The sequence below is a fragment of the Nerophis ophidion genome, linkage group LG23 (genome assembly GCF_033978795.1).
Source record: "Nerophis ophidion isolate RoL-2023_Sa linkage group LG23, RoL_Noph_v1.0, whole genome shotgun sequence".
Taxonomy (NCBI): Eukaryota; Metazoa; Chordata; class Actinopteri; order Syngnathiformes; family Syngnathidae; genus Nerophis; species Nerophis ophidion.
Genome location: NC_084633.1, coordinates 5,783,357 through 5,810,153, shown reverse-complemented (window position 1 = coordinate 5,810,153; position 26,797 = coordinate 5,783,357). Strand labels below are relative to the sequence as shown.

Sequence of the window (26,797 nt, the reverse complement as noted above, 5' to 3'; positions counted from 1 at the left end):
GTTTTTTTTGTGACCAACAAGTATGTGCTCCAATCACTCTATCACAAAAAAATAAGAGTTGTAGAAATGATTGGAAACTCAAAACAGCCATTACATTATATTCTTACCAACTCTCTCTCTCTCTCTATCTATCTATATATGTATATATATATATATATATATATATATATATATATATATATATATATATATATATATATATATATATATATATATATATATATATACATATATATGTATGTATGTATGTATGTATGTATAATTTTAGGAATAAAAAGATGATCCGTTGATTACAAGGCAATCGTTTTGCGATGGTCAACACAGCTTTGCTGAGCTTTACACACTGTATTTTCTTCCATGTCAGCACTAGTGCTTGTCACAGGATAGGCTGTATCAGCACAGCCAGTCACCTGCAGTGGAATATCAAAATTGCAATCTGTTTGGCTGTCATGTCGTAGTTTGGAACAATGCCTGACATGGTTTGGGCATTATATTAGCAACCATTACAGTAGTTGCAGATACAGTACAACTGTTTTTTTTACACTCAACACCATATTAGGTCCACTCGCATGGTGACAGGCATCAAATTCCAAATGAGCTAATATTAGCAAAAAATAACAAAGTTTTCCAGTTCCAACGTTAAGTATCTTGTCTTTGCAGTCTATTCAATTGAATATAAGTTGACAAGGATTCGCAAATCATTGTATTCTGTTTTTATTTACGATTTACACAACATGCCAACTTCGCTGGTTTTGGGGTTTGTAGTTAATGCGGGTTTTTTGGAGCAGGAGCGCTGCGCTGTGTACAAAATTTGAAGTTGGTCCGACTTTTAGTGTCAAATTTCGGGGTTTGGTAGCACAGCCATCATGTGATGTATTTTTCAGGAAAAACAACAGTGCGGGAAATACAAGAATATGTTCATGAATAGACTTTTTTTAGTTTACATCCCAGTAGTCAAATGAGATCACCAAATCAATACAAACAACCCTCGGTATAATTCTGGACAAGTGACAAGTTCGGCCTTTTCAGGAGAGGAGAGAAATACATATAGTGTAATAATTGGATGATTTTATGTGCTTCTAGTTGATAAAAAAAAAAAAGACTTCAATCACACTTTTATTTTGCACTGATGCTACTTGACATGGTAATATGAAAGACTGGGCCTTCTCAACCTTTTCTTGTCTATTACTCTTTAAAAACAATGATTAACGTGAGAAAACATGCTTTTCATCCGTTCAAACTATAAAAATTGGCACCACACATGGCCGCTATGGGAACCAGATTAGGATCTTTGGGGGTTATTAATCCAGCTATTTCGCCCTATTTACTCAGGGCTATTTACACTATATTGCCAAAAGTAATTGGCCACCTGCCTTGACTCACATATGAACTTGAAGTGCCATCCCATTCCTAACCCATAGGTTTGCAGCTATTACGACTTCAACTCTTCTTAGAAGGCTGTCCACAATGTTGCGGAGTGTGTTTATAGCAGTGGTTCTTAACCTTGTTGGAGTTACCGAATCCCACCAGTTTCATATGCGCATTCACCGAACCCTTCTTTAGGAAAAATACAAATGTTTTTAATATTCAAGACAAAGTTATAGGTGTTCTTACTGGTGCACAAAATTAACCGTACATGAACATCACCTTGTTCAAAGAACAAAACTAACACAGTGCATGAACTCACAACAAACTACACACCTGCAAATCAGATGGATAATTACAGGGAACATTGTTTGGGGGTATCCATAATACGCCAATAGGGAGAAGTTTTTATTTACACGATGAGTCGGGTGTATCTTGACTTCCGCGGCAGAGGCTCCGCCGAACCCCTGAGGCACCTAGCTTCGGTCGAACCCTGGTTAAGAACCACTGGTTTATAGGAATTTTCCAACATTCTTCCAAAAGCACTTTGGTGAGGTCACACACTGGCCTGGCTCTCAGTCTCTGTTCTAATTCATTCCAAAGGTGTTCTATTGGGTTCAGGGCAGGACTCTGTGCAGGCCAGTCAAGTTCACCCACACCAGACTCTGTCATCCATGTCTTTATGGGGCTTGCTTTGTGCAGTGGTGCACAGTCATGTTGGCAGAGGAAGGGGCCCGCTCTAAACTGTTCCCACAAGGTTGGGAGAATGGAATTGTCTAAATTGTTTTGGTATACTGGAGCATTCAAAGTTCCTTTCACTGGAACTAAGAGCCTAAGCCCAACTCCTGAAAAACAACCCCACACCATAATTCCTCCTCCACCAAATTTCAGATTTGGCACAATGCAGTCTGAAATGTGCCGTCCTCCTGGCAACCTCCAAACCCAGACACGCTGGCAATCACTAAAGTCATAAGAGCGGCCCATTTTTTCACAATTGTTTGTAGAAACAGTCTCCATGCCTAAGTGCTTGATTTTATACACCGGGCCAAGTGATTAGAACACCTGATTCTGATCATTTGGATGGGTGGCCAAATACTTTTAGCAATTTAGTGTATCTTTGTGTCACTCCTAACATGTTGTGTTTTCGTCATCTGTTCACTCGTATACCTCTCCGTCCCTACTGCTCGGTGTCTTGCTCCCTGTGTCCCTCTTTCCCGGTGCTGCTCTATATTTAAAAGGGCCTGTTCAGCCCGAGTTATTCTTGCAGCTGCTGGGGAGAGAAGTGATAAAAGTTTAATGGTAGAAAAAAAGGGTCTGCGGTACATTGGGTACACAGCGGCACTGCCAGATTCCCCGTGTAGGCAGAGGGGAAAGGAGGAGGAGGGGGCAAAGTGAGGGGCTATTAGAGCAAACAACCCATTGTGAGGTAGAGGGGCGCAGGTCTGGAGGTGAGCTTTGGGGACGGGGGATTGTCGATCAGTATGAGGCGGTAACGAGGGATTTGAACGCTCGCACAGACAGAAAGGGCGGAGGGAATTCATGTAGAAGCGAAGGAAATAATGGTTGAATAAACAGGAAACGGGAGGACAACAAGAACTGTTTCTTGTAGTGTTTTCAAAGTCAGAAGACCTGAGGGAAGGTACAGCGGCTTGAAGAAATAAAGAACATTACATTTTTGCACCTGATAAGTTCAGTTACTTTATGTTTAAAGGCAAAAATGGATTGATTTTTTTTGTTTCTAATGCGAGCAGAAAACACAAAGTTTAAAAATCTAGTGAAATGGATGAAAAAGACTCACATGATCTTCCTTAGACATTCATGCTACAGTACTTTCAAGCTACATTAAAGCATATTTCAAAAATAGTTTGGGATGATTTTTAATTCCACCAGTAAACTACAAAAACACTCAGTGAAACATAGCCTTTCACCAAGGCACAACAGTCCTACACCTCAACTAATAAATGCATTTACTCATTATCAGCAAGTTTTATGATTTATATACATATACTGTACATATGTATTCACTGAACAAACATACATTATATACACATACTGTACATATACATTCACTGTACAGACATACATATACACACACTGTACATATACAAGTACATATACATACAAACCCCGTTTCCATATGAGTTGGGAAATTGTATTAGATGTAAATATAAACGGAATAAAATGATTTGCAAATCCTTTTCACCCCATATTCAGTTGAATGCACTACAAAGACAAGATATTTGATGTTCAAACTCATAAACTTAGTTGTTTTTTTTGCAAATAATAATTAACTTAGAATTTCATGGCTGCAGCACGTGCCAAAGTAGTTGGGAAAGGGCATGTTCACTCCTATGTTACATCATATTTTCATTTTACAACACTCAATAAACGTTTGGGAACTGAGGAAACTAATTGTTGAAGCTTTGAAAGTGGAATTCCTTACCATTCTTGCTTGATGTACAGCTTAAGTTGTTCAACAGTCTGGGGTCTTGTTGTCGTATTTTACGCTTCATAATGCGCCACACATTTTTGATGGGAGACATGTTTGGACTGTAGGCGGGCCAGGAAAGTACCCGCACTCTTTAACTACAAAGCCACGCTGTTGTAACATGTGGCTTGGCATTGTTTTGCTGAAATAAGCAGGGGCGTCCATGATAACGTTGCTTGGATGACAACATATGTTGCTCCAAAACCTGTATGTACCTTTCAGCATTAATGGTGCCTTCACAGATGTGTAAGGTACCCATGCCTTGGGCACTGATACACCCCCATACCATCACAGATGCTGGCTTTTGAACTTTGCACCTATAACAATCCGGAGGGTTATTTTCCATTTTGTTCCGGAGGACACCACGTCCTCTGTTTCCAAATATAATTTAAAATGTGGACTCGTCAGACCACAGAACACTTTTCCACTTTGCATCAGTCCATCTTAGATGAGCTCGGGCCCAGCGAAGCCGGCGGCATTCCTGGGTGTGGTTGATAAATGGCTTTCGCTTTGCATAGTAGAGTTTTGACTTGCACTTACAGATGTAGCGACCAACTGTAGTTACTGGCAGTGGTTTTATGAAGTGTTCCTGAACCCTATGTGGTGATATCCTTTACACACTGATGTCGGTTTTTGATGCAGTACCACCTTAGGGATCAAAGGTCCGCACTGTCATCGCTTACGTGCAGTGATTTCTCACGATTTTCTGAAACTTTTGATGATTTTACGGACCGTAGATGGTAAAATCCATAAATTCTTTGCAATAGCTCATTGAGAAATGTTGTTCTAAAACTTGTCGACAATTTGCTTACAATTTGGTGACCCTCACCCCATCCTTGTTTGTGAATTACTTAGTATTTCATGGAAGCTGCTTTTATACCCAATCATGGCACTCTCCTGTTCCCAATTAGCCTGCACACCTGTGGGATGTTCCAAATAAGTGTTTGATGAGCATTCCTCAACTTAATCAGTATTTATTACCACCTTTCCCAACTGGCATCAAATTGTAAAGTTAATGATTATTTGCAAAAAAAAAAAAATGTTGATCAGTTTTAACATCAAATATGTTGTCTTTGTAGCATATTCAACTGAATATGGGTTGAAAATGATTTGCAAATCATTGACCTCCGTTTATATTTACATCTAACACAATTTCCCAACTCATATGGAAACGGGGTTTGTACATACAGTACACTCCTGCATATAATCATGTTTCATCAAACATATATGAACGTTGTTGCCCTAGGGGGAACTGGGTAACACGTGGCACTCTGACAAAGCTTAACCTATTGTTACTATAACAATCTACAAGGTCAATATGGTTCTATTTATTCCCCTCCATTTATCTGCTTTCTTTTGTATTTCAAGTTATCATTGCATACATGTATTGTTGCATTTGAAACAATTGTTGATAATAGAGGTCATTATTGTTATTGTTCATTAGCAATTGTGCTATTTCTATTGGTATTTGTATTGCTCCAGTTGTAGTGTCATAATAATCATTGTCATTTCTATATTGTAATTTATTTCACTAACTGCTTCTTTGCTATCACTTTTACCATCATATTTATACACATCCTATTTGTTGATGTTGCTCTATTGTTGTTGTTGTTGTGTTTGCTGTTGTTGTTGTCTCTCTGTCTTATCACCTTCTCGTCCTCGCAATTTCCCCCCATCGCTTTCTTTTTTATCTTTCTATCCCCTCTTGCTCCGGGCCGCCTACACCAAATAATAATATAAATCCATTTAATAAAGTCGAATACAAATAAGGCAACAAGAGAAGTATCTCACACTTCTCTTTTGTGAAGTACACTTGTACAGTTGATATGGGCATCTACATTAACTATATGATTTTCCTGAGTAGCTAGACAGGACACAAAAATAAATAAATACAAAAATAATTCAAATGAAAAGATTTATTTAATGCAAAATTAAGGTGAAATGTATGCAATTTCATTGAGTAAAGAAAGAGGGAACACAATTCAGATCAACATGTGCATTCATGGCTCATCTCGAAGGCAGCAGGGACGACATCAAAACGAGGGAGACTAGACTGGCCGTATCATGTTCCTTTTTTTTTTTTTTTACAAGAAGCATGTCCAGGGTCTCTCTCAACTATGTACACTGTGTACTTAGTTCCTGAAGTCCCAATCAGTGCTGTCCCAAATCTATTACTGTTTTTGCACACTTACCAAAAATGATAATTATAATATTTATCCGTTTTTTGATGTGCTCCAACTTGTTTTGTTTTGTTGAGGTACATGTAGCGCAAAACTATAGTGTGTACCATATTTTCAGGACTATATAGAAGCGCCATTTTAGACAACACAACTTTTTTTTATCATGCTCTGGGAGGGGCCGAGGTGTTATGAAGTTGATAGCCCTTTGTGCGTAACTGTGCCAGTTTGCACATTTATTATCAATCAATCAATCAATCAAAGTGTATTTACTTAGCCCTTAATCACAGGTGTCTCAAAGGGCTGCACAAGCCACAACGACATCCTGAGCTCAGATCCCACATCAGGGCAAGAAAAAACTCAACTCAATGGGATACAATAAGAAAACTTGTAGGGGACCCCAAAACTGGGGACCCCCCTTGGGCAACTGGTGCAATGGAGGTTGTGAAGTGAAGTGAATTATATTTATATAGCGCTTTTCTCTAGTGACTCAAAAAGCTTTACATAGTGAAACCCAATATCTAAGTTACATTTAAACCAGTGTGGGTGGCACTGGGAGCAGGTGGGTAAAGTGTCTTGCCCAAGGACACAACGGCACTGACTAGGATGGTGGAAGCGGGAATCGAACCTGGAACCCTCAAGTTGCTGGCAGGGCCACTCTACCAACCGAGCTATGCCTTGGTTGAGTGGATTTAGTTGATAGTGTGAGAGTCCAGTCCATAGTGGGGCCAGCAGGGGATGATTTTGAGTGGAGACAAGTCAGCAGCACAGATACGTCCCCAACTGATGCACAAATGAGTTGTCCACCCTGGTTCCCATCTGTGGTCACCTAATAACTTCTCCATGCAGGAGAGGGGCGGCACAGATCAGAAAAGAGACGTCAGATCAACTGGCCTAAAAGGGAGGTCTATTTAAAGCAGGGGTCGGGAACCTTTTTGACTGAGAGCCAAATATTTTAAAAGGTATTTCCGTGAGAGCCATATCATATTTTTTTTAACTCTGAATACAACTGAATGCATGCATTTTTAAGTAAGGCAAACATTTTGAGAGTATAATACGTCTCTTATTATTTTTAATAACATTGTTATCTTGAAGCCAACCAATAATAAATAAAATACTTCTTACCATTAATCCGACTTCTTGAACAGGTGCGGTAGAAAACGGGTGGATGGAGTAAAATGCATGAGAATGTTTTATATTTTGAACGTTATTTTTGACACTGTGATTACTAGCGGAATTATTCATTACTTATCGAGTTATGAAATGTCAGCTAATATTCATCTGAGAGCCAGATGCAGTCATCAAAAAGAGCCACATCTGGCTCGAGAGCCATAGGTTCTCTAACCCTGATTTATAGGCTAGTGTATACAAATTAGTTTTAAGATGGGACTTAAATGTGTAAACCGGTGCAAAACAGTAACCGCAGGAAGTGTTGCAGTGTTGAAAAATCACTTTGCAAGCGCTAAATTATGACATTTGCATCTCTTCCTTCCAATATTGTGGACATATGAAGCATTTATTCTGCATGGCCATGAAGACAGAGACGTTAAATTTATTGGGCTTGCAAGTTTTCTAATTTAGGGAGGCAATCCAAAGTGCATCAGTTTTGTGTGCGCCAATAAAATTTGCACGTGTTTTATTACATGCAAACTCTTCATAGATCAGGCTCTATTTTCACTCAAGGTGCAAGTACGGAAATGTACACATGTGTTGAAACAGCCCTTGCAGCTACTCATAGAAAAAAAAAAGACAGAACATCGGGGCCGTCATACCAAAATTGTATTATCGGTGCCCCACCTCTCCAGTCTTGCATAGTCAAGCTAACTAATGAATAGAGATGTCCGATGATGGCTTTTTTGCCGATATCCGATATTCCGATATTGTCCAACTCTCATTTACCGATTCCGATATCAACCGATACCGATATCTACAGTCGTGGAATTAACACATTATTATGCCTAATTTTGTTGTGATGCCCCGCTGGATGCATTAAACAAGTGGTCCCCAACCACCGGGTCGCAGAATAATTTTTTATTAATTTTTATTTAAAAAAAATAAAATTAAAATAAAAAAATATATATATATATTTTTTTAAATCAAATCAACATAAAAACACAATATACACTTACAATTAGTGCACCAACCACAAAAACCTCCCTTTTTCATGACAAAAACGTCCCTTTTTCATGACAAAGAAAAAAAAAAAAAAGACATCCCACCACCCACCCACCCGGGCCGCGGGACAAATTATTAAGCGTTGACCGGTCCGTGGATACAAAAATGTTGGGGACCACTGCATTAAACAATGTAACAAGGTTTTCCAAAATAAATGAACTCAAGTTATTGGAAAAAATGCCAATATGGTACTGCCATATTTATTATTGAAGTCACAAAGTGCATTATTTTTTTGGACATGACTCAAAACAGCAGCTTGGAATTTGGGACATGCTTTCCCTGAAAGAGCATGACAAGGTTGAGGTGGGCGGGTTTTAAGCGAGGGATGTACATTGTAGCGTCCCGGAAGAGTTAGTTCTGCAAGGAGTTCTGGGTATTTGTTCCTTTTTGTTACGGTGCGGATGTTCTCCCGAAATGTGTTTGTCATTCGTGTTTGGTGTGGGTTCAATGTGTGGTGCATATTTGTAACAGTGTTAAAGTTGTATATACGGCCACCCTCAGTGTGACCTGTATGGCTGTTGACAAAGTTTGCATGCATTCACTTGTGTGTGTGTGAAAAACCGCAGATATTATGTGATTGGGCCGGCACGCAAAGTCAGTGCCTTTTAAGATCATTGGCGCTCTGTACTTATATTTAAAGCGTATGACCGTGGATGATAGAAGCAGATAGTCAAAGATGTGGTTTGTCTGTGTGTATGTTTTCAGAGCAACGATGCCTCAGGGAGCACCTGGAACTGGATGTACTTCATCCCTCTCATCATCATCGGCTCCTTCTTCATGCTCAACCTGGTGCTTGGTGTGCTGTCAGGGTAAGGGCGTGCAGTGTCAAACAAATGTGTGACCAAAAACAGTCGCAGTCGCATTTGATCTCCTTAAAAACACCAAGTTAAGGTAAATAATTTCACAATAAAAGCATTGACTATATGCATGTGATGTGTCTTTGTGTTTCCTTGCAGCGAGTTTGCCAAAGAGAGAGAGCGAGTAGAAAACAGAAGCGAGTTCCTCAAGCTCAGGAGGCAGCAGCAGATTGAAAGAGAACTCAATGGTTACTTGGAGTGGATCTGCAAAGCTGGTATTTGGCACCCATCAGTACTGTAGTTCTTCACATTCCAATAAAGCCTTTTTACGCTTCTACAGTGAGATATTCAGTATTTTTATTCAGATGCAGAAAGGAGATGAAGGAGGCTTGTGCAGTGCAAATTGAGGACAAAGCTTTGATCTTGTTGAATAGAGAATCTACATCAAAATCACAGGTGTACAAAAATAAGGGAGGGAAAAAAAAGGTGTAACCTCAAATAGAGTTTATAACATTGAGATTATTCTCAATATACAATTTTGAGCTGTCAGAAAATACGCTTTTGTAGTTTTAAGTTTTAACTGCTTACAGAAACCATTGTCCTTAAAATAATTTAATTATATTGTTAAATATATTATTGACCTATTTGTGCTCTGTGTGTTTGGTTTTTTGTAGAAGAGGTTCTCTTGGCAGATGATGAAAATGAAAATGACTACGATGGTAAGAATTATTTTTACATTTTTTGCCTGTTGTTGCGACGTGTCTCTTTATATGAAATCACTGCTACAGGTTGAATGCTGAGAGATGATGAGAGAGGCCAAACAATGAACTGTAATGTGGACTATATGGCATCACAGTATAACACAACAATATATGAGGTTTCATTACAACTGCCTATTCATTTTATGAGATAGTTGCAACATCATAGACAAACCATCGATTTCCTATAGAAAAAGTCCAGTATTTTGGATAATAAAGTAATAGCTATCCCACCCTAATTGAGCTACACTTGTTGTTCTTTGACTAAGTATTGTTCAGTGTTTTGTTCAGGAGAGAACACAGACAACAATAAGTTAACAAATTGAAAAGAGGGTTTGACAAAAACAGACTATCTTTGAATATCAGTAAAACTAAAATACTGCTATGTGGTAACAGTAGAAGAAAAAGTCAAAGACAAATACAAATAGACGGACTAGAAATTGAAAGAGTAAATGAAACCACATTTCTCTGTATAATGGTTGATGATAAATTGAACTGGAAGTCTCATGTGAAAAATATACAACATAAAGTAGCAAGAAACACGTCAATAATGAATAAAGCAAAACATGTTGTAGACTAAAAATCACTCCATATTCTCTACTGCTCGCGAGTGTTACCATATCTGAGTTATTGTGCAGAAATATGGGGAAATAACTACAAAAGTACACTTCATTCACTAACAGTGTTACAAAAAGGATCAGTCAGAATAATACATAACGTTGGATATAGATAACATACTAGGGCTGGGCGAGACGGCCTTTTTTTAATATCGCAATATTTTTAGGCCATATCGCGATACATGATATATATCTCGATATTTTGCCTTTGCCTTGAATTAGCACATGATACATATAATCACAGCAGTATGACGATTCTATGTGTCTACATTAAAACATTCTTCTTCACACTGGATTAATATATGCTCATTTTAAACGTTCATGCAGGAAATCACAACTAAAGAAATCACATTTTTTTTCATACGGTGTTGATCTGGAAATGTTTGCCTCAGCATTTTGATGGTGTGGGCGTGTGACACTGAATAGAGATGTTGACATGCGGAGTAAGCACTCTTCAATCTCTAGCAGGTGACTTTTCAAATGATGTTACATATTAGCAGTAATGGTACTTTTGTAGCAACACCGTTTTGCCCCACACTTGACAAATTACGGTTGTCTGTTCCCACTTGAAGACAAACCACCGCCAGACAATGGACCCCCTGCTGTTTTTCACGGGAATGATTTCTTCCTTCATTTGTTACCAGATTCGCACCTTCTTTCTCTCGTATTACCACTCGCATGGCTCCGCTAGCATCACAGCTAACGTTACCCATGCTGCTACCTCTCTCTTCTGCGAGGGCGTATACGTATGTGACGTATGACGTGAGATTATGTGACGTACGTAAGAAGGTGCGCTCGCTGTCTGTGAGAAGGACAAACAAGAAAGAGCGAGGAGAGCCTGAAGTGAAATGCCAGCACTGCGTGAGAACGTATACTCGAATATCGGGATATAGTCATTTTCTATATCGCACAGAGACAAACCCGCGATATATCGATTACATCCATATATCGCCCACCCCTAGAACATACAACCCTCTTATTTTTTTAATTAAAAATACCAAAATTCCACGACATAGTGAATTTCCAAACAGCTAAAATTATACACAAAGCAAATTATAATCTGCTACCCAGGAATATACAGCAATTCTTCTCAACAAAAGAAGAGAAATATAATCTTGAAAAAAAATGTAATTTAAAACATTTGTACATACGTACAACACTTAAGACCTTCAGTATATCAGTATGTGGAATTAAATTACGGAATGGATTAAGCAAAGAAATCAAACAATGTACTAATATGATCCACTTCAAGAAACTCTTCAAACTTAAAGTGTTTACAAAGTACAAAGAAGAACCATGATAACATTCTGAATTTATCTCATCCATCTATTAATTTTTAAGATAATCTTACTCATCTCACCATATGAAATATAACTTACTTGAAAAGTATTGTTTATTTTTATTGTTATTACTTATGGAGTATATTGTGAATAAATTGAGAACAGGAAGTGAACAGAAGTTTTAGCAACTGCTGTGTAAAGGAACCGGGGTAAGATTAAATAAACTCTGCTTCTTCCTACTCCTTTTCGAACATGTTGAATGGAGAAACTGGAAATTGTTATGTATCATGTTGTATGCTTGCATGTTCGAAATGAACTCAAACTCATGAATGTGAGCGATCTGTGATGATGCGCAGAAGACACACATGAATCTGAATGCATGATTCCCAATGAACGGAATGCCTGCAGCATGGATCAATTTAGTCAACATAAGGTGCTGCTTCCTGTTGCAGGCTCCCGCAGGAGAGCCACCAAGAACCACAAGAGCAAAGCTGAGCTTCTAAACCCAGAGGAGGGGGAGGGAGATCTGGCAGTTGGTGAGGGAACACACACTCACGCACACACACACACACACACACACACACACACACACACACACACACACACAAATATTCTTGTATATGTTACCTTCTTGAGACCTCCGAATAATCCCTATCTCTTTAGGACCAGTTTTTTCTAGATATATAAAGATGTGTGTTTACAACAATAATAATATATACATACTATGCACGTATAAAAAAATATTGAGTGAGTTGGGATATCACAAAAAAAAGGTCACAATTTCACAAGAAAAACTTGGAATTTTGGCAGTATTATAATAAAAGTCGTAATTTTACTCAGCACAAGTCAAAACGTTGCAAGAAAAACTGAACATTCGTGCAATATTATGATACAAGTTGGAATTTTACTCAATAACAGTCGCAATTTTACTAGAAAAAGTTTACATTTTTGGCAATTTTGTGAAAAGAGTCGTATTTTTACTCGACAAAAATCACAATTTTAGAAAAAAAACTTTACAATTTTGGCAATGTATAATAATAATCCGAATTTCACTTGGCAAAATTACGACAAAAGTCATAGATTTACTCAAAAATGTCAGTATTGTACAAGAACAACCCAAAAATTGGCAATATTGTGAAAAAAGTCAGAATTGTATATGACAAATGTCGCCATTTTGCATTAAAAAGTAATCATTTTACATACAAAAGTAATAATTTTACGAGAAAATATTGCAATATTACAGAAACAGAAAGAATATGAGAAATTGTTCCTAATTTTATACGAAAAAAGTTGACACATTGTGAAAAAAAGACTGCTTTTAGTTATTATTTGTTTTGTAATTCGTTTTAAATCTTCATTATTTACTACAAGTTATTACAGAATGTCTATATGTACATATTTATTTATTTTTTCTAATTAATTTTGGCCAAATTGGGCGCATTTCAATTTCTTACACACACTTGTTATTACATATGTTGGCCAGAGGGGGAGCACTTGAAATTTTTACACACACTTGTTATTTCATATGTTGACCAGAGGGAGAGCACTTTTAAAACCGACACAGTCAATTTGAAAAATCCCTCCTTTTTGGGACCACCCTCATTTTGATAGATTTCACCACCAGGGGGAAAAAAGTTTTCCTTTTTGGGACCATGATTTCGGTTCTAACTTGTGCACCGGTCATCATATGGAAGGTACTTTTCCTTGTTACTGTCTCAAGAAGTGTGGAAATACAAGAACACACAAACACACACACACACACACACACGCACAAAAACACAGACAAAGGCAGACCACAGGTAGAGTACATACAGATGCTATCTTGCATATCAGCATCACCTGACCCTTCTCTCCTTGTCTCTCCTTCATTCTCTCCTTTGCTGATGTGAATTTCTCCTCTCACATTACCATGTTCTCTTTCTTCAACCCTCCAACTCGTCTTTCCTCCTTTCATTGGCTGTTAGCCACAGGAGAAGGCTTTTTAGGTTTCCATGTAAGGCCGTATAAACTAGGGTTGTACGGTATGCCGATATTAGATTAGTACCGCGATACTAATCAATCATATTCGGTACTATACCGCCTCTGAAAAATATTTTGAGTGATTGATTGATACTTTTATTAGTAGATTGCACAGTTCTGTACATATTCCGTACAATTGACCACTAAATGGTAACCCGAATAAGTTTTTCAACTTGTTTAAGTCGGGGTCCACGTTAATCAATTCATGGTAGTACCGGATCACGAATCCTTGTCTCCATGGCGACAAATAAAGTAAGTTTCTTACAAGTATCATCCCTGCAGGATGAGGAATAGCTAAACATGCTTCATGCTCACCAATGTCAAAATGTAAACAAACGCCATTGGTGGATCCAAACCTAACATCCACTGTAATGATACCAAGTACAGGCGTGTATCGAATCAATATTTTGGCATCAAAACATCTTTTTTTTAATTTTTTTTTATACAGTATTATGTTTATAAACTCAGGAAATATGTCCCTGCACACATCAGGACTTTGAATATGACCAATGTAACTACTTGGTATCGGATTGATACCCAAATTTGTGGTATCATCCAAAACTAATGTAAAGCATCCAAACAACAGAAGAATAAGTGATTATTAAATTTTACATAAAGTGTAGCTAGAACATGTTAAAAGAGAAAGTAAGCTCATATTAACGGTAAATGAACTAGTAGGTTAATAATTCATTTTCTACCGCTTGTCCTTGATAATTTTGACAAAATAAAAGAAGGAAAAATGACACAATATGTTACTGCATATATAACATATTAAATTAGGAGCCTTTGTTTGTTTACTTACTACTAAAAGACAAGTTGTCTTGTATGTTCACTATTTTATTTAAGGGCAAACTTGCAATAAGAAACATGTTTATTGTACCCTAAGAGTTTTTTGTTAAAATAAAGCCAATAATGCAGTTTTTTCGTAGTCCCCTTAATTTAGAAAAGTGCCGAAATAATTTTGGTCCTGGGACAACACTAGTTTAAACACAGTATGTCCCCTTACTCTAGGGCTGGTCAACTGCCGGCCTGGGAATGACACCTTGCCGGCCCCCGAGTATATCGTGAACCCCAATTTGTTCAAATGGCTATCTTGTTTTTGCCAAAATACTAGGATTTGAATGTGCGTCCTTTAAATGGCTATGCAAGTGTATAAATAAGGTTACCTCATGTACATAAAATAATACAGCAATATCTACCGGGGAACTTCAAAAGCTTTAACACAATTGGTTTCCGGATTTTGGCGGACCTCCAAATGTGTTCAATTTTGCCATAGAGAAATCATGGAAAGTGAATTAATTATAATTGCCACTAAACTATTATTGTTGAGGTGTTTTTTCCATCTCTATTTTAGATTTTAAGAAATGTATTTTTAACTTGCTGACACTATGCCCTTGCTTCAGGACATTGATAATAATTAGCTTGTAACTGTGCAATCTATTTATTGTGCAATGTCCCTATCAAATAAACAAACGATAATAACAAAAATAAAAACTGTTTGATATGAGTCAGTCCTTCCAGGAATTTGCAGGATCATGCCAATTCAAAATTCCAGCAATCCCCGTGAATTATGTGCACTTATAAACTCATAAATGGGTCGTACTTGTATAGCGCTTTTCTACCTTCAAGGTACTCAAAACTCATGTTCTTCTTTTGTGTAGGTGAGGCTAACAACTAACAATACTTCAACTTTTTTATTTGCTCAAATTGCAGAACTGTAGTTCAGACCTACTTATGTTTCCTTTCCAGGCACTAAAGCCTTCTGAGTAATTTAGCAACAAAGTGGCGTATTCACTTAGTAGTTTACATGTACTTATATATTTATTGAACAGTTATTTGGGGTAAGACAATAAAGAACATATTTTCAAAATGAGGCAGCATTTACATAGAGATGTTGAAGTGTGATGATAATCCCTCATCAGCGCTAATTTACCAATGAAAATTGCCGATATAGATTTCTCTCAACAGTTCACAAAAGCTCTTAACATGCGGGTATGAATGTGTTGAAATACAAATAAATGTTTTAGATGGACAAACAGTTTTCAAGCATCAAATAAACATGGATAATATCTGCAACTTGTGGACATCACAGCAGACAATGCAGAAACCTTTGGTAGTGTTACTTTTTATAATTTTAATGAATATTATTAGTAATATTTATAATTAAAACCGTACAATAATAAGACAATGAGCTCTGAGTTTGTCCTTTTACTGCCATGTTGTGTCTACTTTTAAGTATGTGCTGTACACAGCGAGTAAAACATCAACAAAGTATTTGTTTTCCATTTTTGTTGAAATCCTGTGCTTTCTGAAATTAAGGATACAAGGAACAATCATTGATTAAAAAAATTCATAAAATGACTATGGTTCATTTATTTTTGGGGAGAAAAAAATGGTCTCAACTCATCGCAACTTTCTGAAAGCCAGTGAAATTCTGGAATTGACTGATTAATGTATTACCGTATTTTCCGGACTATAAGGCGCACTAAAATAATTTTCTTTTCTCAAAACTCAACAGTGCGCCTAATGAAAGTAGTAAGTTTGGTTGAGCTTACCCACCTCAAAACTGGTTCATTTGGTACATGGTGTAATGATAAGTTTGATGAGTAGATGGCAGTCACACATAAGAGATAAGTGTAGGCTACACTATGATGGCAATATGTGTCAAGTAAACAACACTAACATTTTAAATGTTCCATTGAAAATATAGAATATTACACACGGCGCTCAAAAATCAGTCAAAATGTTTTAGTAGAACTTTGGTAAGCTACGAAGTCGCACCGCTTGATGGATTGTCGGCGCATTAAATATACGAATATTATTCTGATGTGTGTATAAGGTAAGACATATTATCTGGTGGGTTTTTTTCGCAATATTATGCAAAAACTTTTCTTTCCTTCCGGTACCTGCTGTTCTGTATTTGGGATCTGTATAAGTCCTGAAAAATTGCGCAAGTCCGCGCCGACACGGTAGTTGATAAGCTTCTTCTCTTTCTCTGTCTTTTTGTTGTGGGACATTCATCCTCCGCTGTTGCCATTTCTAATATAAAGTCGTGTAAAGTTCTGTCACTAAACTCGCCATTAAAATGTTAATTAATACTTAATTTTTTTTAATTTCCCTGAAGGATCTCTCCTGAAGGAATAAATAAAGTACTATTGATCTATCTATCTTAAAACATACCGGTGTAGTGAGTTTACATTATTCACCCAAGGAACTTTAGTTATTAAAGTTCTGGTCGGATGTTTTTTCACAGGACACATTTCCTGTGTTGTTGTTTCCGGATGATGAGATGGTGCTCCGTTATCGATTTAAATAAAATCAGGATGTCATTGAAACAGTTAGCTCCATCTTTTGGCACTTCTTCCACTCCCGTCCTTGCACGCTACACCGCTACAACCAAAATGACGGGGAGAAGACGCTGCCGAAGGTGAGCCACGTAAATAAGCCCGCCCACAAAACGGCGCATCTGGAAGAAAATGTCACAAAGCGGCTTGAAGATGATCTGTAAAACATAATCTATGCAAGATGTTGACCAAAGAACCACCATTTCATGTTATGTAGACCACAAGGAAGTGTTTTTCATTTCGAAAAAAATAATATTAATATGACTCATTTAATGTGCCCAATAATCCGGTGCGCCTAATATATGGGAAAAAAATCAAAAATAGAAAAATTAATCGGCAGTGCGCCTTATAATCTGGTGTGCCCTATGGTCCGGAAAAGGACAAATAAGGGGGGTGCAATCAAAACTATGAGTCATCTAATTTTTAAGCGCCAAAAATATGTTTTGTTAATAAAATATGTATTATATACATTTTTTAGCAGCCTTGTTGTCTTCTTTTCACCTAATATGCTGACATCTTGTATATTGTCACACACAATATGCAAGATATATTCAACCTAGAGCTGTGTTTTTATCTTTTTTTTCTCTATTGTTTCATCATCATGCATGCAGACTTATTATTACATTGTACACATGCATATAAATAAGCGAAGTCGAGGCTAAGACTGGTGTGCTTTCTGTACTCTCTTAGGGTCACCATTTGCCCGTGCCAGTTTAAAAAGCTCCAAACTAGAAGGCTCCACTTTCAAGAGGCGGGAAAGGCGGTTACGCTTCTTAATCCGACATATAGTCAAGTCGCAGGCCTTCTATTGGACCGTGCTGTGCTTGGTGGGCCTCAACACAATGTGTGTGGCCGTAGTGCACTATGACCAGCCAGAACCACTCTCAGATTTCCTATGTAAGTAGAATTAAACTATGTTTTTTTATTTTTTTTATTCTAATGGGGATTTAAGTGCCGGTTGTGTCTGCAATGCTCGAGCAGTTGTTGGCATTGAGTAAAGAAATATCTTGCAGATAACAGGATGGATGACTTCCTGTCTCTCTCTCCTGCTAGTTTACGCTGAATTTATCTTCCTGGGAATATTCTTGACGGAGATGATGGTGAAGATGTACGGCCTTGGAAAGCAGGCATACCTCAACTCCTCTTTCAACTGCTTTGACTGCATTGTAAGCACTAACACCCTATTCTATCTATGTATCAAATGATGCAAATGATCTTAATGATGAATAGCAAGAGCTTCCATCTTGCAATAGGTGATATGTGGCAGCATATTTGAAGTGCTGTGGTCCATCATCCAGCCGGGCACCTCATTCGGCATCAGTGTTTTACGAGCTCTCAGGTTATTGAGGATCTTCAAGGTCACCAAGTGAGCATCTTGTATTAAAGAGTTATTATTTATTTATCGTATACAAAGGGCCTCCCTTGATGGTCAGGTTGAGCAAATGTAACGCTCTGTTTCTATTTTCCAGGTACTGGGCATCTTTACGGAACCTTGTTGTGTCTTTGCTCAACTCCATGAAATCCATCATCAGCTTGCTGTTCCTCCTCTTTCTCTTCATCGTGGTGTTCGCCCTGCTGGGCATGCAGCTCTTTGGAGGACAGTATGTGTTCTTACACCTATGCCTCTTTAATTGTTTGTTTATGTTACATCTAAACAGAATTTTTTTTTAGTTTACTCTAACTTCAACATTTTCCCATTTTGCTGACTTTTTTATCAGGTTTAATTTTGAAAATGGCACTCCTCCAACCAACTTTGATACCTTCCCGGCAGCAATAATGACAGTTTTTCAGGTAAGTAGAGGGGATAGTTGGACTAGAAGGGGTGAAAGGCTAGAATAGGTATGGAACAGTTCAGAACAAGTGTGCAACAGTCTGGTTAATTTCATTGATTGTTACTACAACTTGTATCCATGCAAAATATAATTTTTTGGATCACATTCATTTGTGCAGGTTTTCCTTACGTTGTTTGGATAACTGGTTGTCTTTGGGGCTGCTGTATTTCTACCCTTCTTGAGACATTAATAAGGAAAAGTACCTTCCATATGAGGACCGGTGAACAAGTTAGGACCGAAATCATGGTTCCAATAAGGAAAACCATTGCATCTAGTAGAGGATGTCTCATCTGCACCCCTGGTGGTGAAATATATCAAAATTAGGGTGGTCCTAAGAAGGAGGGATTTGACTGGTCAACATATGAAATAACAAGTGTGTGTAAAGATTTGAAATGCTTCCCCTTTGGCCAAAACTATTTTTTTATATGTATATAGAGACATATTGTAAATACAAATCTTTATACATCTAAAAAGGCTGGTCCTAATGAGGTAGGCATTTTTCAGACGTCTTAAGAAGGTAACAAATACAAGAATGTGTGTGTGTGTTTGTGTGTGCGTGTGTGTGTGTGTGTGTGTTTGTGTGTGTGTTCTTGTATTTCCACCCTTCTTGAGACATCATCAAGGAAAAGTACCTTCCATATGAAGACCGGTGAAGAAGTGAAGACATAAATCATGGTCCCAATGAGGAAAACCATTGCATCTAATAGAGAAGGTCTCATTTGCACCCCTGGTGGTAAAGTCTATCAAATTTAGGGTGGTGCCAAAAAGGAGAGATTTTTTTTTAATTGACTGTTGTCTTGCAGCACTGTGGCACAGGGGTTAATGCCATTCTTGCCAACCCTCCCAATATTCACGGAGATACCCGAATTTCAGTGCCCCTCCCGATAATCTCCCGGGGCAACCATTCTCCCGAATTTCTCCCGATTTCTACACGGACAACAATATTGAAGGCGTGCCTTAAAAGTACTACCTTTAATGTCCTCTCTCACCTCAAAAGGAGACTATTATATATGTCTTCGTTATCCATAGGTTTATCTATAATCCATAAAGTAGGCAGACACGGAGCTATTCCTCAGCGTGTGTTTATTCCAGCCGGCACGTTGATACACTTACACACAACGTTCGGATTCCCATCATGCATTGCTTCAAAACTACGGCAAGTAGTCATGTCCAAAAACATAACAGAAACGAAGCAGAAGAACGAAGAAGAGACATGGCGACGACGAGTAAGAAGAAGAAGTAGGCTTGCAAGTTCCAAAATGATTCGAAAAAATAATTTCAGTTCATTCAGGACAGCTCCAAGGGGAAGGGGTATGCTGCCTGCAAATTTTGTAGATCAGAATTCTCCATTGAACACGGTGGCGGAACGGAGGACAGCACGTTGGAAGAGGGGTTAGTGCGTCTGCCTCACAATACGAAGGTCCTGAGTAGTCCTGGGTTCAATCCCGGGCTCGGGATCTTTCTGTATGGAGTTTGCATGTCCTCCCCGCGACTGCGTGGGTTCCCTACGGGTACTCCGGCTTACTCCCACTTCCGAAGACATGCGCCTGGGGTTAGGTTGATTGGCAACACTAAATTGGCCTTAGTGTGTGAATGTGAGTGTAAATGTTGTCTGTCTATCTGTGTTGGCCCTGCGATGAGGTGGCGAATTGTCCAGGTTGTACCCCACCTTCTGCCCGATTGTAGCTGAGATAGGCACCAGCGTCCCCCGCGACCCCAAAGGGAATTAAGCGGTAGAAAATAGATGGATGTATGTATATATTTATATATATATATATATATATATATATATATATATATATATATATATATATATATATATATATAGGTATAAAGAAATACTTGAAAATATATACACCCCCCGCCAATGGCGCAGAGTCGAAAAACACACAAGTTTGCAGTTATGACTTCATTAAAGGCCTACTGAAACCCACTACTACCGACCACGCAGTCTGATAGTTTATATATCATTGATGAAATATTAACATTGCAACACATGCCAATACGGCCTTTTTAGTTTACTGAATTGCAATTTTAAATTTCCCGTGAAGTGTCGTGTTGAAAACGTTGCGGTATGATGAATCCTATGATGACGCGTGCGTTTGACGTCACCGGTTGTAGCGGACATTATTTACCAGCCCCATCCAAGCTATAAGTAGTCTGCTTTAATCACATAATTACACAGTATTCTGGACATCTGTGTTGCTGTGTCTTTTGCAATTCGTTCAATTAATAATGGAGAAGTCAAAGTAGAAAGATGGAGGTGGGAAGCTTTTAGCCTTTAGCCACACAAACACAGCCGGTGTTTCCTTGTTTAAAATTCCCGAAGATGAAGCTTTACTATGGATCAGAGCGGTCAAGTAAACATGGATCTTGACTACATTTCAACCGGCAGTTTTTGGTGAGAAAATTGTGTTAATAAGTCGCCTCTTACCGGAGACATCAGCGGAGCCTGCGTCCTCCTGCTGCTGCCGTGACTTCCCTCAGAGACTCTGGCGTCAACACACCCATGGCCACACTCCGACTTCAAGTACTATTTAATCTCACTAAAACACTAGCAACACAATAGCAGATAAGGGATTTTCCAGAATTATCCTAGTAAATGGGTCTAAAAACATGTGATTAGCTCTCACTGCCCTCGCCTTTGTTTTTTTTTTAACTTTTTTTTCTTTTGTAGTCTTTCACTCTAAATTTCCTTATCCACAAGTCTTTCATCCTCGCTCAAATTAATGGGGAAATTGTCGCTTTCTCGGTCCAAATAGCTCTTGCTGCTGCTGGCCATGATTGTAAACAATGTAAGGATGTGAGGAGCCCTACAACCCGTGACATCACGCGCACATCGTCTGCTAGTTCCGGCAAAGGCAAGGCTTTTTTATTAGCGAGCAAAAGTTGCAAACTTTATCGTCAATGTTCTCTACTAAATCCTTTCAGCAAAAATATGGCAATATCGCGAAATGATCAAGTATGACACATAGAATGGACCTGCTATCCCCGTTTAAATAAGAAAATCTCATTTCAGTAGGCCTTTAAAAGTTTGTTTTATATTTTAACTTTCAGAATTTCTCATTTAAGTATTGTCTTGATATTATGTATTTTCCTCAAAACACATTTTTGCTGCAAGTGTTTTCATAAAGCACCAACTTTGCGAGTCTAAATAAAAGACATCAAATGTGAGCAAAACCTTAACGAGTTAGTTTTTTACCGAAGGCAGCAAACATGAATGACGCTTTCAGCACATACACAACATTGGGATGTATAGTCAGAATTTGATAAACATGCGTGCAACAAAAACAAAGTAACAAACATAGCTGTAGACGCAAAGGTAAATCATGAATCGCAACCTTAACTAAGCAAAAACAATGTATGTTTATCCGGGAGGGGCTTAATACCAATTTCCTTGTCCCAGTTTCCTCACAAAAAAGTTGTAGACATTGGCGTCTGGATCACCAGATAGTTCGACATGTCTGGGAACGCGACCGTTGGATAATCCTTGATATCACGTGCCAAATCTTTTTTTTGATAACGTAAAGGGATGAATTCCATTGCATAGTGTGCATTTTTTGCTCGTATCGGCTTTTAGTGGTAAAATCAAGGACCCTTGCGTACTCAGATAGTTTACACTGTGTTTTCTGCACAATATTGGTTTGGTGGCCCACCACTTCCTTCACTTCTGTTCAAAAGTGAAGGAAAAAGAGCAAGGGTCATATAAAAAGTAATTTTTTATGTTAACCTTTATCCCTAAATGATGCATTGAGGCAATAAAGTCTTTTTTATTTGATTACTTGATGTATCGAACAAATTAATTGATGGATTACTCGATTCCTAAAATAATTGATAGTTGGCTTTCAATGTAATTGAATGATTCCCACTTCTTTTGATCCAACATTTATACAAGTGACTTTCTTCAGCCTTTCGATTGGCGAATGTGGTTGCACAGTTGGTAGAGCACCACCGTTTTGCTCTAAAGCATGAAATTTGTTTGGATGGATTTCCAAAAATGTCTATTTGAAAGTGGACCTAGTCTTAATTGCACTGACTTGAGTTGGTTTCAGAATATTGTGCTTGTATGCACGTTTTGTGTTCAGATCCTGACAGGCGAAGATTGGAACATGGTCATGTATGACGGCATCAAGTCTCAGGGCGGAGTCAACAAAGGCATGGCCTTCTCCATCTTCTTCATTGTTCTCACGCTTTTTGGCAACTGTATCCTTTGCTGGTTGTTTTATTTTTCTTTTACACATTTTACTCACTGGAGTTTTAGCAGTATTCTGATATTTGTGTTTTGTTTTTGCCTCAGGGCTTCTCTATAGGTGTAGAGTATAATTCAATTCAATACATTGTATAGTTAATAGTGGCTTACCAAGGTGAGGTTAGCTACATACATACAAACGTACAGTATGTATATATATATATATATATATATATATATATATATATATATATATATATATATATATAGATAGATATATAGATATATATAAAATGTATGTACTGTATGTATATCTATGTATGTGTATATATGTGCAGTACAAGTTTGGACATACCTTCTCATTTCAATGTGTTTTCTTTATTTTCATGACCATTGTAGGTTGTCACTGAAGGCATAAAAACTAAGACACCTGTGAAGTGACTACCTCTTGAAGCTCATCAAGAGAATGCCAAGAGTGTGCAAAGCTGTAATCAAACCAAAGGGTGGCTATTTTGCAGAAACTAGAATACAAAACATGTTTTCAGTTATTTCTCCTTTTTTTGTTAAGTACATAACTCCCCATGTGTTCATTCATAATTTGGATGCCTTCAGTGACAATCTACAATGTAAATAGTCATGAAAATAACTTCAATTTAAAGTACCAATTATTGTCTCACATGTGAGGTGTGGTGTAATTTGTCCTCTGCATATGACCCATCCCCTTGTTCACCTCCTGGGAGGTGAGGGGAGCAGTGGGCAGCAGCAGTGGCTGCCCCCGGGAATAATTTTTGGTGATACAAACTCCAATTCCAACCCTTGATGCTGAGTGTAAATAAAGAAAATATTTAATGAGAAGGTGTGTCCAAACGTTTGACCTATACTATATATATATATATATATATATATATATATATATATATATATATATATATATATATATATACATATATATATATATATATATATATATATAAAGAAAACATTTAATGAGAAGGTGTGTCCAAACGTTTGACCTATACTATCTACATATATATATATATATATATATATATATATATATATATATATATATATATAGTATACATACACACACACACACACACACATACATACATATATATATATGTATGTATGTATGTGTGTGTATGTGTATATGTATGTGTATATATATATATATATATATATATATACATATATGTGTGTGTATGTATGTATGTATGTATGTATGTATGTGGATATATATATATATATATATATATATATACATATATATATATATAAATAGTATTTAAATACATATATATATATGTATATTTATATAAGTATATATATACATATATATATGTATGTGTGTATATATATATATATGTATAATTATACAGTATATGTATGTATATATATATATATATATATATATATATACCTTTTTTTTTTTTTTTTTTTTTTTTTTATAGATAAACATTTATATATATGAATATGTTGTTGTGCCTTTCTCATTGTCTGATGTAAAATGTGCAAATCAAGTAAATTAAACTCCAACGCTGTGAATCTCCTGTAACTCTTTGGTCAGACACTCTGCTAAATGTCTTCTTGGCTATCGCTGTGGACAATTTGGCCAACGCACAAGAGCTAACTAAGGTGCATCACGGCTTAATGTTTCCTCATCATGACTGAGCAAGGTTTTTTTTTTTCCTCTCTCTCGCTCTACTTCCTTTTCTGATATCTTTTTTCTTTTCCTCCTTCCTCCTCTCTTTTTTTTTGGCAGGATGAGCAAGAGGAGGAGGAAGCTGCCAGTCAGAAAATCGCCTTGCAGAAAGCCAAGGAGGTGGCAGAAGTCAGCCCCCTGTCAGCTGCCAATCTCTCCATAGCAGCGTGAGTGTACAACTCCATCACTAATATTGCATTTTCACAGGGACAGATCAGAAATCAGACACAATAATGCACATAACAAGTAATAATAAGCATGAGTTATTTTCTAGGAGTGTCAAATTAAATGTATTAACTCATTTGCACATTAACACTCATTTTATTGTATAAATGCAAATTAATCACGCGATTTATTTTGACTGCACATACTCCTTTACTGTAATGTGGATGCTTACCTGAAAAGTGGAGTGGTTTGTTATACGATTAGTGATCAGGTCAATGCATACTGTACGCCAGTGATAGAATAAGTGACAGAACAGTAGTGTTGTCCTGATACCAATATTTTAGTACCGGTGCCAAAATGTATTTTGATACTTTTCAGTACTTTTTTAAATAAAGGGTACGACAAAAAAATTGCATTATTGGCTTTATTTTGACAAAAAATCTTAAGGTACATTAAACATATGTTTCGTATTGCAAGTGTGTCCTTAAATAAAATAGTGAACATACTACATAACGTGTCTTTTAGTAGTAAGTAAACAAACAAAGCTCCTAATTAGTCTGCTAACATATGCAGTAACATATTGTGTAGAGATGTCCGATAAATGCTTTAAAATGTAATATCGGAAATTATCGGTATCGGTTTCAAAAAGTAAAATGTATAACTTTTTAAAACGCCTCTGTACGGAGTGGTACACGGACGTAAGGAAAAGTACAGAGGTGTTGCGTCTCCCAGTCATACTTGCCAACCCTCCCAATTTTCCAGGGAGACTCCTGAATTTCAGTGCCCCTCCAGAAAATCACCCGGGGCAACCATTCTCCCAAATTTCTCCCGATTTCCACCCAGACAACAATATTGGGGGCGTGCCTTAAAGGCACTGCATTTGCGTCGCGACACATCACATCATATCTACGGCTTTTCGTACACACAAGTGAATGAAACGCATACTTGGTCAACAGCCATACAGGTCACACTGAGGGTGGCCGTATAAACAACTTTAACACAGTTACAAATATGTGCCACACTGTGAATCCACACCATACAAAAATGACAAATACATTTCGGGAGAACATCCACCCCGTAACACAACATAAACACAACAGAACAAATACCTAGAACCCCTTGCTGCACAAACTCTTCCGTGAGCAACAATATACACCCGCCGCTACCCCCTCCACCTCAACCTCCTCGCGCTCTCTCAGGGAGAGCATATCCCAAATTCCAAGCTGCTGTTTTGAGGCATGTTAAAAAAATAATGCACTTTGTGACTTCAATAATAAATATGGCAGTGCCACGTTGGCATTGTTTTCCATAACTTGAGTTGATTTATTTTGGAAAACCTTGTTACGTTGTTTAATGCATCCAGTGGGGCATCACAACAAAATTAGGCATAATAATGTGTTAATTCCACCACTGTAAATATCGGTATCGGTTGATATCGGAATCGGTAATTAAGAGTTGGACAATATCGGATATCTGCAAAAAAGCCATTATCAGACATCTCTAATATTGTGTCATTTCTCATTCTATTTTGTCAAAATTATGAGGGACAAGCATTAAAAATGGGTTATGAATCAAATTGTTCATTTACTGTTGATATCTGCTTACTTTCTCTTTTAACATGTTCTAGCTACACTTCTGTGAAAAAGTAATGATCACTTTTAATTTTCCTGAAGGAACTCTCCTGAAGGAATCAATAAAGTACTATTTATCCATCTATCTTATTCACTTCTGTTGTTTGATACTTTACATTAGTTTTGGATGATACCACAAATGTAGGTATCGATCCGATACCAAGTCGTTACAGGATCATACATTGGTCATATTCAAAGTCCACATGTGTCCAGGGATATATTTCCTGACTTTATAAACATAATATGAATTTAAAA

The 26,797-nt window shown here is 37.4% G+C and overlaps 1 protein-coding gene across 8 annotated transcripts in view; it reads left to right on the top strand.

Annotated features, from left to right (window-relative positions):
• Positions 1–26,797, top strand: part of cacna1aa (calcium channel, voltage-dependent, P/Q type, alpha 1A subunit, a) — a 262,583-nt gene that overhangs the window by 104,506 nt on the left and 131,280 nt on the right. For all 8 annotated transcript variants that reach the window (XM_061885469.1, XM_061885467.1, XM_061885465.1 and 5 more), the window contains exons 7-18: positions 8,911–9,014; positions 9,162–9,277; positions 9,677–9,721; positions 12,110–12,193; positions 17,711–17,917; positions 18,074–18,186; positions 18,274–18,386; positions 18,490–18,621; positions 18,739–18,811; positions 22,938–23,055; positions 24,612–24,679; positions 24,807–24,913. In XM_061885469.1, coding sequence (XP_061741453.1) covers positions 8,911–9,014; positions 9,162–9,277; positions 9,677–9,721; positions 12,110–12,193; positions 17,711–17,917; positions 18,074–18,186; positions 18,274–18,386; positions 18,490–18,621; positions 18,739–18,811; positions 22,938–23,055; positions 24,612–24,679; positions 24,807–24,913 — 1,280 coding nt within the window. The remainder of the gene's footprint in view (positions 1–8,910; positions 9,015–9,161; positions 9,278–9,676; positions 9,722–12,109; positions 12,194–17,710; positions 17,918–18,073; positions 18,187–18,273; positions 18,387–18,489; positions 18,622–18,738; positions 18,812–22,937; positions 23,056–24,611; positions 24,680–24,806; positions 24,914–26,797) is intronic.